Below are 19,713 nucleotides of genomic sequence, written 5' to 3' on the forward strand. Positions count from 1 at the left end.
CAGATTTTTTACCATAATTCCTAGTGCCTGATATATTTATCCTGTCCCCATGTGCCCCATACAAACAACAGTTGGTATTTCCCTACCAACATAACCAGGTTGCTTATTACCAACAAACCTTGCAGCAATACAGACCAGCTCAGGGGCAGATAATAGGTACAGTGTTTCTAGCAATTATCAGTACAAAAAAAATTCTAACTGCAATGGCATTGTGTTATCACAAAATGAAGTTTGTATTTCATGTAATGCTTGGCAAAGGGTATTAAGACATCTTATAGTTAAAGTATTCCCTGGAACACAGGAAAAGACAATGTAAGGTAGTCAATCAATCACCCCTAATGTTATCTTCCATTAGTAATTTAATTCTGTGAAGACTGCTAGTCAGTCACATCCAGAAGATTTGTGTTCAGATTAACTGTCACTCTCTTCCTGAGTTGACTTAAGGTGCCTGTTCGTGTCCGCCCATGCACTGACCCTCTGTCCTGAAAGAGATGTTCCTCATCTACCTCCTGGCTTAGTAGACCAATAGACTTGTGATTTCTTTTCTTCTTCTTCTTTTTCTTGCTTGAAGAGTTTGAGTCGTCACTGAAAATACATGGATATGTTTACATGTTATTGTATTATTTTTCTCCACACTATAGGGAGTTTGGTTAAGGTCTGTAGAATGCATTCCCTATGTGTTTGAAACTTAGGAAATACCAGACATTTCAGTCATCAGTGCCTTTGCTCAGAGTGACCCTAATGGGATTTATAATTACAGTCCGTTTGATTCCATTTGAGACCGATGAATTGCTCACCAACACAAAATCTAATAATTGCAACAAAACCAAATTTTGCATAGCCACATGAAATCGACAGACCAACTCTGATGATGTGTCTCATAATTTGGGACACCCAATCGTCATTTTCTTGTCACCTTTCACTATTTTGTATGAGGGGGCACTTGCTGGTAGAACAGCCAGGTAATCAACAAGCGAGTGAAGATGGGGTCATCTCAAAAGCCATTATCTGGTTACCACTTGAGATGTTCAGTGGGAGTCAGTGTTGCCACTTTCAGAAGACATTGTTATCCGAATCAGTGTCTCTGTCGTCATAGTCTACCCTAATGACAACTGGCTTGATGGTGGCATGGTCCACCATGTCTTTCTATTTCAGTGCTGGTACCAACTGACTTTGTACCCATTCTAAGAAAACCATCCCGTTCATTTCAGTATGGTAGTCTCGGTTGTCTTTAGATTTTGCCTTGAAGACTAGGGAGCAGCCAGGTAGGAATCCCTTACTCTTGCAACCAGCATGGAGCACAATCAGTCACTCTCCCTTGCCAAGTGGTAATTTTCTGGCACAGGACTCTGAAGAGGAGCTAGCGAACCATTGTGTCCCTGTGGTATGGGAAGCATTTACCCATATTTCGTCCAAATATACAGGCTCGTAACCCTCTGTACGTTTCTTTCGAAATGTGCGTAAGTACTGTTGTTGAAATGAATCAGCTTTCACACATCATGTGGGTTTTGAGACGATCCCCTCAGTTGTGTCTGTGCAGGTTGAATCGGTACAGTTTTTCAAGATAGTTTTTAACTGCCCTTCCGTCATCCCAACAGCAGTTCGTAAACAATACTTAGCCAAAGCATATTGAGGCCTACCCCTTTCACCTTCGTTTTTAAAAAAAGTTAAATACTTTGCAAATAATTGATTTGGCATCGTGTGATAATCTCATTGTTTCAGGTAAAGAAAAATCACGAATGTCTGGTTTGCCGAGCAAATCACACGTGTCAGTTTCACACGTGCACCTTGCCCACCTGGCTGTTCTACCAGCAAGAGGCCCCCCTCATACAAAATAGCGAAAAGGTGACAAGAAAATGGTGATCGTTTGTTAAACAACTTTTTTATTCGGGTGTCCCAAATTATGAGACACATCATCAGAGTTGGTCTGTTGATTTCATGTGGCTGTGCAAAATTTGGTTTTGTTGCAATTATTAGATTTTATGTTAGTGAGCAATTCATCGGTCTCAAATGGAATCAAACGAACTGTAGCCTGAATGAATGTCATGACCCACAGGCCATGGATGTTGTTCATAATATCAATCACTGGTTTGTCCGATCAAGATTCAGTTATTTACAATCTGCTGCCATACAGCTGGAATGTTGATTTGTGGTGTTATTGATAAAATAAACTGACCCATTCGGAGGACTTGTGTCAGCAGAAACATCATGTATCCCAAAGTCAGCAATGTCATCTCCTGTAACCATGGTACCAAAGAACAAACTTCAAGTATAGTATTTAATTATCACGTTATATTTTATGCAAAGATGTTAAGTTTCTAAGTTCACAGTTTAAGGTATTTTACCATGTTACATGATTTCATATTGCATGACAAAATAGATCTTTGAGTGTCATTCTTTTTGAAAGAATGCGAATAATGTATGGAACAGACTCATGGAATATTTGCTCATGCTATCAACCACTGACAAATGATGGGTTAAAAGCCAGGTAATAATGAAGAAACTGAGTATATCAGTTATATAATTGTGTGTCAGACATATGTGGGGCAAAAGCCTAAAGTGATGTCAAGGTGAAACCCATGAACACTGCCAGTCTGAGAATTGAGCTCAATCTTAGATTTCTTATAAACATTAAGCATGTTTACATGTGCACTGGAGGGGCAGTCTTTACATGCCAGTTATCTCCTTTGATCTCATGAGACATTGTTTGCACTCTAACCATGAGCAGATCTGGTGTTCCCATGTACAAGTCTCTCAAGCTGTGTGAGCAGCACCTTCATGTCCCGATCATGAGATGCTATCATAGACTCCTGTTTGTGCTGAATATCCTCTAGAGTCAACTTGAGACGGTAAATCTCCCGGTGGAACACCATGTTGCTCAACACCTGACTGTTCAGCTGCAGAGATGGGTCTTGTTCCTGCAATATCATCACTGATAAATACTGTACACTGCAATATTCTCATCAAGTAAGACCATTGTGGTCACATTGGATTCCATTGTGTAAGTGTCAGAAATAATTTACTGATGCAATGATTAAAATCATGCAAATATTTCCACATATCATGACATCTAGTTCTAACATTTGATACCACAATCAGCATTATTACAGGTTTTGGTCAAAGGGATCTTAAAACAACCAACAAGAAAATGATGCTCAGGATATGTCCTAACCAGAATTCCTGATCTGTTATGAAGCAAGTTTGCTGTTACCGTGTGAACATTCAGCACACTATGACCAACTGATCCACGTGTTAGGCATCTTTTACACATTTTGCATTTGGAACCTGCTGAGAGAGCATTCCCCTCTGTAAAAATTGTTAAGAGTCATCATTGGTGACTTTTGCTGCCTTTGCAGCTAGTACTGAGCTAACCTATTCAAACTTCTCGGCCCTCACCATTTCCACAGTTTCTGAATCCCCAAACCTTTCCTTCCAGCATTCTTGTAGAAAATCCAGCTGACCCTGTTTGGGAAACAATGAAACTGATATAATATTTCCATCATATGAAAGTAATGACAATAAACCTTTCGTTTACATTTTTTTGCATGTTTCATGTGTGAAGTCCAATTCTTGTTTTTCCCTGCCATAATATTGCTGAAATATTGCTAAAAGTGGTGTAAAACTAAAGTCACTCAGTATTGCTTGCAGTGATTGAAATAATTTTTCAACTCAACCTGACAGCCGGGCTGGTGGCCTATAAATGTTGCCTGCCCAACTTGAAAGTTGCCTGCCCGCCTTTTTAACTTACTTTTTTTTTGCAATAACTTACAAAAACAAACACATATCATTGAAAAATCATCCTGTCACATAATTTGCTTGTATCACATAGAATTAATGCTTGATTTCTGCAAATCAGTGTCTTTGGACTATTATAGATGTGTATACTATGTGTCTTACAGTAACTGACTTCACAACAAACCACCAATGAAAACCTTTTGTCCTGAATACAATAATCACTGTAATAGTAAATGAACATGTCCATTACAAATATTTCTTTTATTGTGAACACCATCTCATGAAGTGATAAAAAGCTCGATGAGGAATAAGGGTGTGTGCCCCTCTTGATCCATCTTTTAATGTTAAAACAGAAGGGGTAGTGTTTTTGAAGGTACTGAAGCTCACCTTTATATGCATGGTGACCTTCTTCAGGTCATCCTTCTTTCCAGGGATGTCATCATCGTAATACTCAATTAAGGGAGAGCACTTTTTGGCTATGTGCTGAAGAAACTTGTTCTGTCGTCTCTCCGACATCGCCTCCCAAATGTGGAGCACAGTTATAGCTTTCTGCATTAAAGCATTGGCTTTGGCATTGTCATAGACTCTGGAAGGACACACCATGATGGAGTCAGTTTGTTAGGCAGTAGTTATAGTCATGCAATGATGCTCAAATATGTTTCTTGTAGAGATATAGTCTAGTGATACTCTTGGAAGATATAGTTGTGTGTTCTTCCTGTAAGTCTACCTATGTTCATCTGTGTTTGTATTGTATTGTCAACCCGGACAAAGGTTAGACTCGGGAGATTATTTCTTCATGGACCATACCTCCATCCTGACTCTTCCCATAAACTCAAGACAAAAGAATGAAGGTCTGCTCCAAACTGAGAAAATGAACTCACATCTGGAAGGTGTTTGTCATGAGGGCAATGAAGAGGTTGAGACAGAGAATGGCGGAGAAGAAGAACCAGGTTGTGAGCAGCAGGTACGTCATCACATAGTCCACTTGCAACATGTTCTAAATCGGGTGGCAGGCGAAAAACAGTTTAATTTAATTGCTGACATGATATGGTTTCACCATTTGGAGTAGGTTACATGCCACTGTAGGAATAAAAGGATCAATAGATTGAAATTTTGGATCAGAAACTGATACATGAATTTGACATTACTATCCATAGTACGTGCTGAAGTGTGAAGATGTAAATGAATAAGTTACGAAATAAAGAAAATTAAGAAAATTGCTAGCAACATCCCAGTTAAAATACCATGCAACAACCAGACTGACCATAGGAGGGCACAGTTTAGACCTGGACCCCCTGGAAGTGCTAAGACTAGTTCAGTTTTGAAGAGCGGCATTGCATTAAACAAAGACACAGTACACTGCCCACATTAAAAGAACCATAACAGTGATTAAATAAATCATCCATCCTGACCTCAAGGTCATACTCATCCACCAGCGTGAGCTGGAACAGACTGAAGAAGACTTCACCAGGATTGTTGAACCCCTCCACCTCAATCAGTTCCTCTCCACCCTCTTCCACCTTGTCTCCTCCATAGATCATCCAGAAGGCACACACTAACAACATCAAGACATACATCTCTAACAACAAAACAAGTTGTGTACAAAATGGACTCTTTTTACTTCGATGGTTCTGCTGATGGATTGTAATAAAATGTATTTTTAATGCAGAATGTTCTTGCTTACACTTTATTTTGACCTTACGTCCCTTTACAGCTCAGTCCTGAAAGTGAATCATCCTTCATGACTCTCTGATTTAATACAAAGTTTGATGTACATATTTTTCTCTGCTTAGTTGGACTTGGGGGCTTGGACTGTTCTGTATTAGGGACTTGGAAATATAAAATATTAATCAAAAAGAAAGATTTACCAATGTGTGCTATTTGCGTTTTATATTTTTAACTCCTTGCAAAACAAAAGATAACCTGGTATCATAGTAGTATAGACATTTCATGGTTTTACTTATCCCAGTCTGTGACCATCAATCACATTTGTTGCATTATCTCCTCACAAGTAAGGTGTTAGTGATGTGTTGAATACATAGCACACCATCTCCATAGTAATAAAGTTAGCTTGATGGACTGCAAGGTTTTGGGGAATGATAATGTTTGATCCATTACTGATATGTATTATCTCACACTGGTTCAGATAGGAGCATGTGATTTTTTGTTTGCCATCATTACACATTATGAATTCTGATTAATATTTTGAATCTATGATTATGAGAAAAGAATTAGGAATACACAAGCATGGCACCCACCGTATGGTATGTAGAACTCCAAGAAAAGAAAGAGGAACCTGAGCAGATCAGACATCATGTGCCCCATCATCACTATGAAAGGACCTTAAATAAAATAGAAATATAAGCAGGTACTGTATACACTGCTTTCAGGAACGTCAGTAATAGGTTTCAAACATAGTTTTTATGTGCTGAATCAATAATTGATTCTTAACATTACAAAAAACATCCACAACAGACTTCCAAAATGTCATAAACCAAGCTCGTTGGAAGTAATTCACAAATCAAAAATCTGTCTTTTGGAAATACACCATTAAAACTCAGTGGATTATTGGCGTGTAGCATGTATTCTTTCAGAGAGTGTTTCTGTATTGTGCAGTTTTCAGTTATGTGACAAAGTCTACACTCACTCCTGGAAGAAATGATACCTGTAAACCTGGAAACATAAAGGATATTCAAGGCTAACGATAGATGGCCCAGGAATGCCAGGGAACATTTCTGCACACTGAATACTAACAAATCTGTTTTGCCTTATTATTATGAGGCAGAGACAGATTGTGATTTGTTCACACTGCCAATGGGTCTTGATGAAGAAACTCAGCTTTACTCACCAACAACTGTAAAAGCCCGAGCACACTTCATGAGTCGCAGCCAGAGAAGGATGATGGTGATGCACATTATGCGGATGTGCCAGCGAGCCAGCTGCTCTGAGTGATGCACCACATCTGCTAGGTGGGTGACCACACACACGACTAACAGCACATAACACACCCAGTCAAAGTAGTTCCTGGACATGGAAGGATAGAGTGTTTAGCACTCACTCGCTCACTCGCTCACTCGCTCACTCACTCACTTGCTTGCTCACTCACTTGCTTCCTCACTCATCCATCCAATTCTCAACAAAGATCTTGTGGGTAAAGATGCCATTGTGGAACATATCCAAGTTCCAATGCCATGCCAGGTTCAACTAAAGTCTGTCAGATTCACCTGGATAATGACATTGTCTGCCACCACCATACTGTGAGTTACATTGATATTTCATAACCCACAAAAGGTTAACATGGTGCAATATGACTAAAATATTGTGAAAAACAGCAGTAAAATCATTGGCTCTCTTGGGCAAACTAACTCACAGTTGGCCAATCACCACAGACATTACAACTTCAACATGTACAATGTAATACTTTATACACTGGCTGGACCAAGCAGCTGTCAACTGACCACTTATCCTGGAAGTACTTTAACTGGAGCCCCTTCAGATCCTGGAGTTCCCGCTGGAGGAACTCTGCCTCCTCCGGCCATCTTGGATGACAGAACTTCATGTCCTTCTCTATCTGTTGTGTCCTCCATGTCACCCACACCTGCAGGTTCAGATTAGCGAACATGAGATGATCAGTGAGCTGAAGGTGAATGGTGGGGGCCCAGATCTTGCAATTAATTCTAACGAATGCCAGCACAGCATGCCAGGTAATTAAACTTGGACGGCACACTGATATGCAATGAACCAGATACAATAGTTCACAGAAATTTAGAAAATAAAGTATAATGTGAATATCCTGAAATAAAAACATCATGTGGACAAATGTTGAAAATGGTAATACGGTATTCGACCAACAAAAAATGGTGTATCTAAAAAAGAGACCCATGCTGAACCATAACATGTTCATCTTGTATCTAGTATAATATAGGCATACCAACACCAGATAATTATTGTTATCAGTGTTATACCCAAACCAGTTCCACTGGGTTAGAAAGGGAGACAGAGTTATAGCAATGGATCACTGAACATCAGTTCATCACAGAATGTCGAGCCCTAGCTTAAGTCATGTACAAGGGATGTATGACAAGTTGATATTTCTTTGGTGGCCCATCTTCCTGCATTTACCAAAGTTTGTTTGTTATGGGTGCACAGTTCATATAGCCATATTGGTTTGTTAACTCCACTGCAGAAGCAAGTCCCAAATGTCCAATGAACAGATGGAATTATGAGTTGACTGAAAGGAATAAAAGAGGTGTAAGAAATTTGAATGGGGAAAGGGATGGTGTGGGGGAGGGAGAACAGTGACTGTGATGGACCTTTGGGGCCGCTCACCTTATTAGCTTTCCTTGACCTGTTGAACTCCTGGAACTCCTCAACAACCAACCATACGGTGAAGCCCACAGCAACTATCTGGTACAGGTCATCACACTGAGTCACTCATGTTATTACAATGCAATATAAGGCAAGGTCATTTTAACTGGGAAACTGACACTTCATTAGAATCAGATGTATGGACATGATATGTATATCATCGTGCAGGACCAATATTAGACACTTGAGGCATCAGAAAAGGTTTGATGACACACTCACAAAGAGGACAATCCTCCACCAGTCCTGTGGGAGAGTGTAGATGTGTCTCTGGTCGTACTCAATCAAGACTCCCTGCACAGTCCATAAGAGGATGTACACCAGGTTCAGGAGGAGGTTCAGGCATGCACCAAATCTACATGCAGAGGACACATCCACACACTGTACTGTCAAACTTACCATTGTCTTGAAGTCAAAGCAAATTGTTCCTGCACATTCCTAATCCCTTCTGCTGGACACAACATAGTTTTTGTGACTGCATTATCAGTTTTGAAATAACAACTGAAACCAGAGCTAAAATTAAATCAAAATAACACTGATGTGAAGCTAAAACAGCCTGTCTTCCACATGCACTAGGCTGGCCTTGTGAATCAAACATAGTACTGGCGTGTTTCAGCTCCCTTGTTTTTAACTGTGTTTAACAATGTTTCATTTCATGAAAACTCAACGAATATTGACTCAGTTGCTTCACTGCATGTTCCAACATGTCATTTAAAATGCCCAAGAACGAGAAAGTGTTATTGATCTTAGAACATAAATGGACTCATCATGTTTAGGTCTATATGTCATAATCCAATTTTAGGTAGTTTCCATATTTCATTTTTTAAGTAAAGCTTGAAGTAAGTAAATACAATTAAATCTGTAAGTGAATGATGACAGCACATTTAATGAGGAAGCGGTGATGACTGCCCAGGAGCTTGAAGTCATATGGTACAAATGTAAAATAATGTAAGAAGCATCCATCGGTTGAGCATCCAATAGTTCCATCAACCAATGGTCACACAAGCTGGTATGAGAGATACTCACAGACCAAATCTGTCCCACATCACCTGTAGCAGACGTGTCATGCAGGGGTGACTGACAACATGGAACTGATGGTAGATTACTGCCACTTGCATCTAACAGACAAATAAATACCGAACATAAGAAACTCTGAAACATCAAGATGGTGCATTAAAATCAATGATATTCACTATATAAATGATACACTGTGAGACATTCAAATGCAATATCTTATTGAATACGCAAAACTACTTGATGAATCTGCCTGGTATCCTCCTATTTGTCAGACAACCCAATAGACAGACACATTAAGACAGCAAACCATCTGGATGAGTGCACAGCTAATCCTCCTGCCTGTTACCTCTTGATGAAATAGGAATGGCTCATAAAACTGATCTATCTTTTCTAAAGAATGTGCATGTAAGAATATAATTAAACTCCTCGCCACATCACATCATTCATGAAACATAATTTGACATCTGTTGCAATCCTATCCCATAATACTTTTTCAAGTGTAAATAGTGGCATGAAGTATGAAAATGGAGTAAAGGGTGGTGCCTAAACTAATCCCTGGTATAATGTCTGACAACTGTGATGTCTAACTAATGGGACTAAATCATCTGCTACAATCATCATGAATGCATCTGGACTCAAGGGAGTTGGAAATCCTGCATTTTACAGAATGCCTTGTGCAGTATGCAGTAACCAAGGTGACATCCACCATCAACACCCGGTCAGTTCCAGTTCCAACCAATGAATACCACTGCCAGCAGTCAGGTAATGATCTGTTTGGTCCAAATAGCCTATAGACATCAGGCACCAGGGACCTCCTCCTGACTTCAGCTTCACTAAATCATCACCTCCTAAGTCATTTTCTTCAACAGATTGTATTTTTATTTTGTTCATATTATTTCAAGAGGTACCCAATCACAATAAATTTATGACTACATGTGTTCACCTTCCCCACATGACCAATAGGGTCAGCCTTCAGCCACCTGACAAGATCTCCAGAGAATAAAACGATATTCCATTACCATTTTGGAGAAATTTCACGTAGTTTTATTACAAAATAAACATGTAGAATGTCAGTGTATACTTACAGGTGAGTGACTGTGAGTATTCTTGTCTGCAATAAGATGACATGTAAGAAGTTACTTCAACATTTATGGTAATGAAATTGGAAATCCTGGAATAAACTATTTTCAACACTTACTGAACATCAGTATGTTTCTTTATGAGAACTTTTAAATCTCAAATTTGAAATAAGAAGTCAATGTTATTATCAACTGATTCTTACTTTTGCCAGGTACCAAATGTTGTAGCAGATAATGCTGTTTCCTGTTCTGACTGTCAATCTGTCGGAACTGTGTCAGTGCTTCCTGTGCCTGATTAATGTCAAGGTCAAAGTGTCACAAGGTCATTAGGTCACACAGAAACAAATATTAACATATTATGGAAAGTGGCTGGTGAAAATCGTCAGAAAGGTAATAAACTGACATGAACAACCAGACAATAATATTTTTATTCACTTAAATGTTTTTCTTTAAGGTTTGTCACTTAAAATGACTTTCTTCCAACTAAAATGGTAAAAATCTTGAATGGTGACAAATGATGTCCCTGGTTGAAAATGGCATGGTGAAAAGTACAATTCCAACAATGTAGAATATTATGTTTGCAAAGTTGGACTGACCACTTGGGGCATCTTTGCTATCATCCATGTTATTGCTTTCTGCTCATCATGGTCTTTGGCAATGGCAGACGCCTTCCTCTCCACCAGGTGTCGGGCTGCTTGACTTCGATCTGTCAATACAGGTGGCATGTCAGGAATATAACAGGAGATGAATAATGTCAGTAACATTCTGTCAACACAAACATGGCTCAGATGAAGACCCACAAACACAGAAGATGTATATCCTAGCCTACAAAGGGAGTGACCAACTCACCATGTTCAGTCAATCTTCATATTGTACTTAAATGTGAATGTATATCTGCTCTGTGACTTACTCACCCAGTTCAGCAGCCAGCTGTAGAGGTGTCCTGCCCTTGTAGTCCATCACATCTTCATACTGACACCCAAGTTTGATGAGCATGGCCAGAGATTTGCAGGCATCATTACGGGCAGCAAAATGAACAGGAGTTTGATGTTGTTCCTTAGTTCTAGCTTCTTTATCAGCTGTGGATCCAAACATCAGTACATTGTAAATATTTTCTTGTAGAAGAAAATTGAAGTACAAGCTATGTACATTAGTGAGTGAATGTGTCTGGTTTTGCCTTTGTTAATATTCCAGCAATACTATGGCAGGGACACCAGAAATGGATGTTACACTTAGTGCCCATGTGGGTATCGAACCAGGGTCTTCAACTCAATTAGCAAATATGTTAACCACTAGGCTACCCTACTGCCCCAATGTAAACAAAGAAACACAGCACTTCACACCCCGAAGTCCATCCATCTTCATAAGAGTGGGCATTAGCTTTGCTCTGAAATTATACATGAATCCCAAATCCAAATATTTCAACTGCAGAGATGAATAAATGACTGAAACAGATACACGTCTCTACCCCAGGAAATGGAGAGATGGCATTAACATACATCTTTGTCAGGACAGGATAACATTGAAAAACGATAAAAGACTATATCATCATATCTTACATCAAAATCGAGTTTATCCTCACCTCCAAAGTCAATGAGAAGTTTGATCATCTGAGGGTAGTCGCTGGCTGCAGCAACATGGAGAGGAGTGCGGCCATATTTGTCGGCCATGTCAACTGCAGCTCCAAGTTCAATAAGTACTTAGCAACATCTACATGCCACTGACGGGCTACCTGGATGAGGAAGGAAAGATTATTTCATAAATGTCAACAAAAAGTATTCAGTAAAATAGTTAAAATGGTTGATTTTCAAACTTTGTTCTCATGTTTCAGCATAAGCAAATCTTTGACCTAACCTGACTTTCTTCAATAGGTAGGTAAGAAGCATACACACATATGGTACAGTTATCATCTTGTATCATCGTCACTGACTTTATCTTGATGCTCAGTTTATCACATGACAAAATGAAGGCTTTGAACGAAGAGTGAGGGAGTGAGTTTGGTACTTTGAAGGACATGCCTAACATCGTGACATGTCAGCTTGATGTGATGCAGGATTTAGAGGTTTACACAGTCCAGGGGCATGAATATGGTCCTGACAACCCTGGACATACAATCGAAGTGAATCAGGATTCAAACACACAATCAGAGCTTTCCTTTGTGCTAAAGGTACCTAACAATGTGCAACAGTTTGTATGACCAAGGTATCTTCAGTAACCCATGTTTGTTTTAAGTGGCGACTAATGGCTGGTCAGACTTGGTTGACACATGTCACTGGTTAACAACATCACAGATTGATGCTCATTTCTGATTATTTACAAACTGCCATCATATAGGTCGACATATTGCTGAGTTTGGCTTAAAATTAAATGTACTTGGTGGACTTGGACCCCCACAACTTCTAGTCATAAATAAAAGCAGTTATAACATGACAAAATTTCACTTAAAATTTTACAATTGTCATGCCTTATACATTATTGTGCACCAGCGAAATGAAGGTGTGCTTTCCCATACCTCGTGTAAGACAGTCTGTCCATACTTGTCCCTGCAGTTGACGTCTGCTCCTGCAGAGATCAGCTCATCTATGTCAGATACATCCGGCAGCATTTCAGGTTCACATGATCCTGACACCTTGGAGAAGAAGTGCAGCAGGGCCTTGTTCTGGTCAGTAGCCATGACTCCTTACAACAAGAGACTGCGGAGACCTGTATAGATGGGTAATAAGGTACTGACTGTCACATACACTACATATGTCAGTGTGTTTTGGCAATATAGTATACACTTTTATAAATTTGCTGTAAATGTAATTGCATGTAGGGATTAGGTTGAAATAGTAATTAATCAGCCAATTATTATTTTTTTAGGTTGTGCTAAACATGACCAAAGCAACAACAAAAAATAAAAGAAAGAACTTGCATCTGACAATGTGTTGGCTTTAAAACTATGTGATTGTGATTATGATTTTTTAATTGCTTCCTCATATGATCATAAAGACAAATGAGCCAAATCTTGACTCATGTATCCTGGCATACTAGCTGCGAAAATCAATACAGCATGATTAGAATAAAACAATTTTCTTACAAACTTACTTCCTCTGACCTGGTGAAAGGCACAATAAACTTGATAAAGAACATACCTTGTTAAAATGCTGATATAATTCCCAAGAAGGCATATAAATCTGCAGTAGATTCCAACTATACTTCTGTATTAAGACTGAAAACAAAATGTGAAGAACAAACAAAACAGCTGTGAACACACACACAAAAATTGTTTTAGAATTCCCAGTCAATAGCCACAACAGATAGTATGTTTCCATAGAAATAAGAGGGAAAGGTGCCTCCAGTGTTCATAAATCCAGTATCTTTCTAAAACCAGGATCTGGATGTGCATATCATGTTGCAAGAGAGGTGTTGAACAGCATGGCCACAGCAGACATGGTCTAACCAGCAACACAATCAACCATTTATGATACCTCAATTGGTTGCACAACTAACATGAGCAGGAATATATTTCCCACTTGTGTTGACAGCAAGTGCAGGGAAATTTTGCCCTGTTATATTTCAACACTACAGGAGCAGCATAGACTAACACTTAGTCTCTGAAAGTACATAGCTGTGATCAAACAGCTCCTTTTACACTGAACAGGAGATCCAGAAAGCCAGGAGGTGAACCTGAAGAAAGTCTAGACTTGCTTGGTTTAACGATTCTGATAGAGACATTGACCAGTGGCTACAGAATCTGAAGCAGGACTGCCACTCAGTTCCTTGACACAGCAGGACACTTGATTAAACTTCATGAAGTTCCTGAATCCAATTACCTGAGACAATATTATCAGAATATGACAGTAATTAAAGACATTAGAACTGACTTGGATTAGTTCATTGTACATAATATGTAGTTCCATGTTAAACCTTGCATGAAGCACATGAGTGTAAATTTGATTTGATGAATGTACTCAAAATGGGATCTAGGCAAGATGGGATCTAGGCAAAATGGGAACATGCCTTCAGTCCCTGTTTGTCTACAAATGGTTGAAACAAATGAATAAACATTCCATTTTTATAATTAGAAAACAACCTCAGTGGTGAGGTTGTTGGTAAAGGCAAAGCTGAAAGCTTTGAGGCTGTTGGCAGTGGTGAGGTTGTTGGTAATGTTGATGTTGTAGGCTGGGTGAGATTGATTGCAGTGGTGAGATTGATGGTAAAGGTGCAACTGTTGAAGCTTGGTGAGGTTTTTGGTAAGATTGATGTAGCAGGCAGGGTCAGATTGCTTGCAGGGGATGAGGTTGTTGGTAATGTTGATGTTGCAGGTTGGGTGAGATTGCTTGCAGGGGTGAGGACGGTAACTTTGATGATGTAGGTTGTGTGAGGTTGCTTGCATGGGTGAAGCTGATGGTAAGGGTGAGGCTGAGGGTAGGGTGAGATTGGTAACAGTGATGTAGCAGGTAGGGTGAGGTTGTTTGCAGGGGTGAGGTTGGAAAGGTTGATGCTGTAAGTTGGGTGAAATTGTTTGCAAGACTGAGGTTGTTGGTTAAGGTCATGTTACAGGTAGTGTGAAATTGTTTGCAGAGGTGATGTCGTTGGTAACATTATTGTTAAAAGTGACATAGGTTGAGTTAAGTTGAGATTGTAGCTAAAGTTGAGGATGTAGCTTGGGTTGGAAGTAAGAAACAGGTTGCGTCCTGGCTGAGACCTTGATATGTTACCATGTATCTACAGAAATGCATCTTTTCACCCTACTACTTGCCACTGAGGCAGCTGCCCAATAAACATGAGTACAACAAACAATCATAAATGAAGACTATCCATAATGTAGCATTGTTTCAGCAATGTTCAGTATTTAAAAAATCGTTAAAATTTCAGTATTGCAAGGTGGTTTACACTCTGAAATCAATCAAGTTGTTTTGTTTCTTGTGTTGTAGTAGCATCGACTTCTTAGAGTACAAAAGGTACACAATCAAACCACAAGCTTGTAAATCATCAGGAGTACCTCTCTTGCAGACGTTGACATGTTTACTGCCTAGACTAACACAGAGAATGTGTCATCCCAGCAACACACATGCAAGTTCACCTGGTAATACCCAACCATGTCATCCAGTTTGCTGGGATCTATTACAACCCACACATAAGTATTATACCCGATAGTTACTGATTCTAACTGAAGGGCAATTGTTCAGTAACCTATAGGTTTACACGTCCAAATCCATATCAACAGAAAACCAGTTCATCTTTTTCAGTGATTATGAGTATTCCAAGGTGCTTCATATCAATCAACTGCAGACCTCATCTGAAGTGAAAACTTTTCCCATAAATCCCTAAAATGTGTCACCTGAGAAGGGTTTAAACAAGTGTTTCCATTCTTGAAATATGCAAAGTGAAATGAAATGAGCTGTATACATCACTGGCATGAATTTAACACCTGCTTCATCAATTATTTACCTTCATACGTACACTTCTGAATAATGATGACCGAAATTTACAGCATCTCTGAGGTTTGAAGGTGTATACCATCTACTGCTGAGTTGATGTTTACACAGCAGCCCATACACCTGCTCTGTTACTCCACAATGATCCTCTTTCACATCTGCCCAGGTGATGTTACCTGGCTCATTAGGTGTCATTGTTGAGGTGTGCAATCTGTGGTGTATCAGCTTCATGATAAATACAGGCCTCCAAGTATATTATAGTTTGTTGTTTAACATCACACTCAGTAATATCCTCCTTTACAGAAGCAGTCTGTAAATAATCAAGTCTACCCCAAACAATCCATTGATTGATCCAGCATCAATCTATTAAAATGGGATTTGATAACATTTTCAACCAAGTAAGCCCACTTATACATATCTTCATCTTCATTACCTGCAGTACACATTATGCCTTAAGCTGGGCTGTTACCTGTTCTCGCTGCACTTATTCAAACCCAGACATCTACTAGAATATACCTATTCTGGCTCATGGTAAGAATGTGACTGAATCATGGCTGCACAATGCTGTCAGTGTTGTGGATTACCAGGCAGATGCTCCTAGGAGATTCTGGGTAAGAATGGTCACTAACTGTACATGATTGTCATGGTGAGAACAAATTGATGGATGAACGATTACTTGGAGACTTCCCTATCATGCGTCAATGTACTCTATTCTACAAAGCACACACCAGGGGTGCACAAACTAACACACATAGGTTTTATGAAATAAAGTTGTGAAAAGAGTGATGTGGTTCAACGCCATTTTAACCAGTATAAGATAAGTCAAGTTGCCATAAAAGGTGACTATGCTAGTCATAAGGGGCGACTGAGGTGGTCCGGTGGTCAGGCTTGCTGACATGGTTGACACATGTTCCCAACTATGCAGAGCGATGCTTATGCTGTTGATCACTGGATTGTCAGGTCCAGACTCGATTATTTACTGACAGCTGTGATATACCTTGGGTATTGCTGAGTCCGGCAAATTAAAAAAAACGCAATTCTGCTCATCAAAAGGTGTCGACGTGACCATATTCATGACCAAAGACATTCATATTGTGATGAATCATTGTGTTCATTACATATGTTCCTCCATTCAAATCAACCAAACACAACAAGTATATTTTATCATTTATTCGATATATAAAAATACAGCTATATAGTATTTGCTACAAAAGAGAGTCATTTCTTTGGACAATGTTGTATGGTGTCGCCCAAGAGGGACATGTACCCTGAAAATAATGGTGAACCAACTGTTTCCACACTGCAGAAACATTCTGCCTTTTGACAATTAAAATTCATACATGACATTAAGAAGCTGTTTACAATTATCATGGATATTCAGAAATCTTAAACCAATCTTTCTTAAACATACACAAAATGCATTCCGTTTTGGGACAGATAAATGAAAACAAATAATAAACATATTTCAATTTGAAAGTCAAATTTCAAGCTGCAATCATTCTAAACTTTATACTAATATTGCAAAACTGAGGGAGTCTTCAACATGTAACTTAATGTTTAAAGATGAACGTAACACACAGCTATAGCCATATGAAGGACACATGTATGTTTCGACCAATTATCCACAGACATGCTGGTAATGTCAGGCATACACTGACTTGTTCCATCTTGTAAACGTTTGTTGTCGGCTTTGAAAGCCTTTGTCAGAAGCAAGGCAATAAGCAAGACAATATTTGTTTTATTTTTGTACAAGGTTGTATGATGTACAAGAACATATAATACAAGTTTTACATGATACATGATTGCTGTTCTAACCAGAAAGAGGTGAGAATGTAACTACCAATGTTATCTACATATATTTAAAGTAGATTACATATATACCATATACTACATATCTACAAAGGTAAGCTATAAAATTTATAATATCTTTACAAATATACATGTATAAAAGGTAATATCACAACAATATCACAGTCTGTCTGGCGACAAGGCACCATCTTCATAAATAACATGTAATACTGGCACTATATGTTGTCATAGCAACCAGACCTGATATGTTTGGATGGCACATACATTAGCATACATATACATTGGAAGATTAAAATAAATCAAGGCATTTCATGTCAATAACAGATCTTCTGATGCATTGCTTTATATAAAAGTAATAATCCTATTCACTCTCCTCCTTCATGTACATATTCATTCACTGTCATACAGTCATCTCTGAGGTATGACTTCCCCTGTTTAGTCATCATGTGGAAATACATTTTGGAGAGGCCATACACATCACAGTATGGGTGGACATATTTAACTGTGCTGACAAATTAATTATTGTTGCCTCATGCTGACACACTCATTTTTGTAAGGTGAGTAAATGAGTTTAGTTTTATGCTGCTTTTAGTAATATTCCAGCAATATCACGGTGGGAAACTCCAGAAATGGGTTTCACACTTTGTACCCATTTGGGGAATTGAACCCGGGTCTTTGGAGTGATGAGCAAATGATTTAACCACTAGGCTACTTCATCTCCCCCAAAAATGTTAGGACCAGAGAGTATCCATGCTGAATTATGTTGGATGATTGCAAAATAGAACAGGTAAACAGGTAAATATTAACGTGATGCAAATTATTAACTGGAGATGACTTCAAATTAGTTAAAAATAATATCTTCCATGCTGATGACCCATTGTCCCATTATGTGTCTATTATCACATGATTCATGCAGGGAACCTTATCTAACCAGGCCTCACAGATACTACAATAACAAGCTAAGCAAGAAGCAACACTACAGCACTGTCACCATACCCTTAGATCCCAATCTCCCTGGTCTTACCTCAACCAGGAAACACTTCAAAGGACATATGAGCTCATACAAATGGTTTCCTATTTTCTCAAAGCTTACAATTAAGCAGAAGATGCATAATCTTGATCTCATTTCTTAACATGATTAATCAAAACAAAAAACACACATGATGATTTCTGGGTAATAACTTTCAACTTGCTATCAGATAGTGGTTTAAATAAAACAAACTGGAAGACAAAACCAGGTAAACAATATTTTGAGGCATTTGGCTAGCAAAACAATGAAACACTTAATTGAGGGAACACAATTCCTACTAAAATAATGAGAACAATAAATACAAAGGTTAAATAAGAGATAAAGTTTAAATCTTGTGGTTTAACATAATTATGAAATAAATATGCATGCTGTGTACAAACATACCTTCAGATGAACACATACCATGGGACTTTACATTTTTAACCTAAAACATGTTGTTCAGAAAAACAAAAAACACCAGAACAATATGACATGTATGTAAAATAAAATTTGGCTGTACAATGAAACTGATATTATGCATCTGAACAAAGTAAAATAATTTACAATATTACTTGATTGAAACAAATTAAACCAAAGTGTTTGCAAAAGGTTTATACCCAACAAAATTATGAGGTATGTAAAAGGTCTCATTATATTCAATTCATTCATGAATATTATCAGTTCTTCACAGTTTGTTCAACATTTATTCATTGCTGGCTGAGTGTTCGTTCAGAGTTGTCTCGCCTTCAGCATTCTGTGAGATCGGTCTGTAAAAAAAACAGTAGTTCCATTAAGATAATTTGTCTCAAAAACTTTCTGTTTAACTTCTAACAAATGTATATAACATCAGTCATTTGTATCTGTCGTGATGAAAGGAAAAAACTTGTGCGGGATGGTTTAGTATATTATGAGTGAGTATGGTTTTAAGCCACTTTCACCAATATTCCAGCAGCAATGTGGCAGCAGAGGACACTAGAAATGAGCTTCATACATTGTGTCCATACGGGGAATTGAACTTGGGTCTTGCCCGGTGTGACAAGCAAACCATTTAACAAGTAGGCTACTCCACTACCTTGTTTTGTAAAAGACAGACATGTATGGAAATAAGTGTCACTGAATCTTAATCTACAACTTTACATTTCAAGGTTTTAAGCATTTCAAAACCAATGAATTTGAAAGTAACATGACTTTCAAATCTGATTTCATAACCTCTACAATGAAAGCAGTTGCTCTCCATCCACCATGACAAAGGGAGAAAATAAGCTCAATATATTTC

At 38.5% G+C, this 19,713-nt stretch overlaps 1 protein-coding gene and 1 pseudogene across 1 annotated transcript in view; both read right to left on the reverse strand.

Annotated features, from left to right (window-relative positions):
- Positions 1-377: 377 nt before the first annotated feature.
- LOC137291919 (transient receptor potential channel pyrexia-like) lies at positions 378-12,870 on the reverse strand (annotated as a pseudogene).
- A 3,937-nt stretch (positions 12,871-16,807) lies between these two features.
- LOC137291413 (uncharacterized) overlaps positions 16,808-19,713 on the reverse strand; it is a 38,616-nt gene continuing 35,710 nt past the window's right edge. The window contains exon 24 of the mRNA XM_067822747.1: positions 16,808-19,204. Coding sequence (XP_067678848.1) covers positions 19,184-19,204 — 21 coding nt within the window. The 3' untranslated portion in view covers positions 16,808-19,183. The remainder of the gene's footprint in view (positions 19,205-19,713) is intronic.

The sequence above is a fragment of the Haliotis asinina genome, chromosome 7 (assembly GCF_037392515.1).
Source record: "Haliotis asinina isolate JCU_RB_2024 chromosome 7, JCU_Hal_asi_v2, whole genome shotgun sequence".
Classification (NCBI taxonomy): domain Eukaryota; kingdom Metazoa; phylum Mollusca; class Gastropoda; order Lepetellida; family Haliotidae; genus Haliotis; species Haliotis asinina.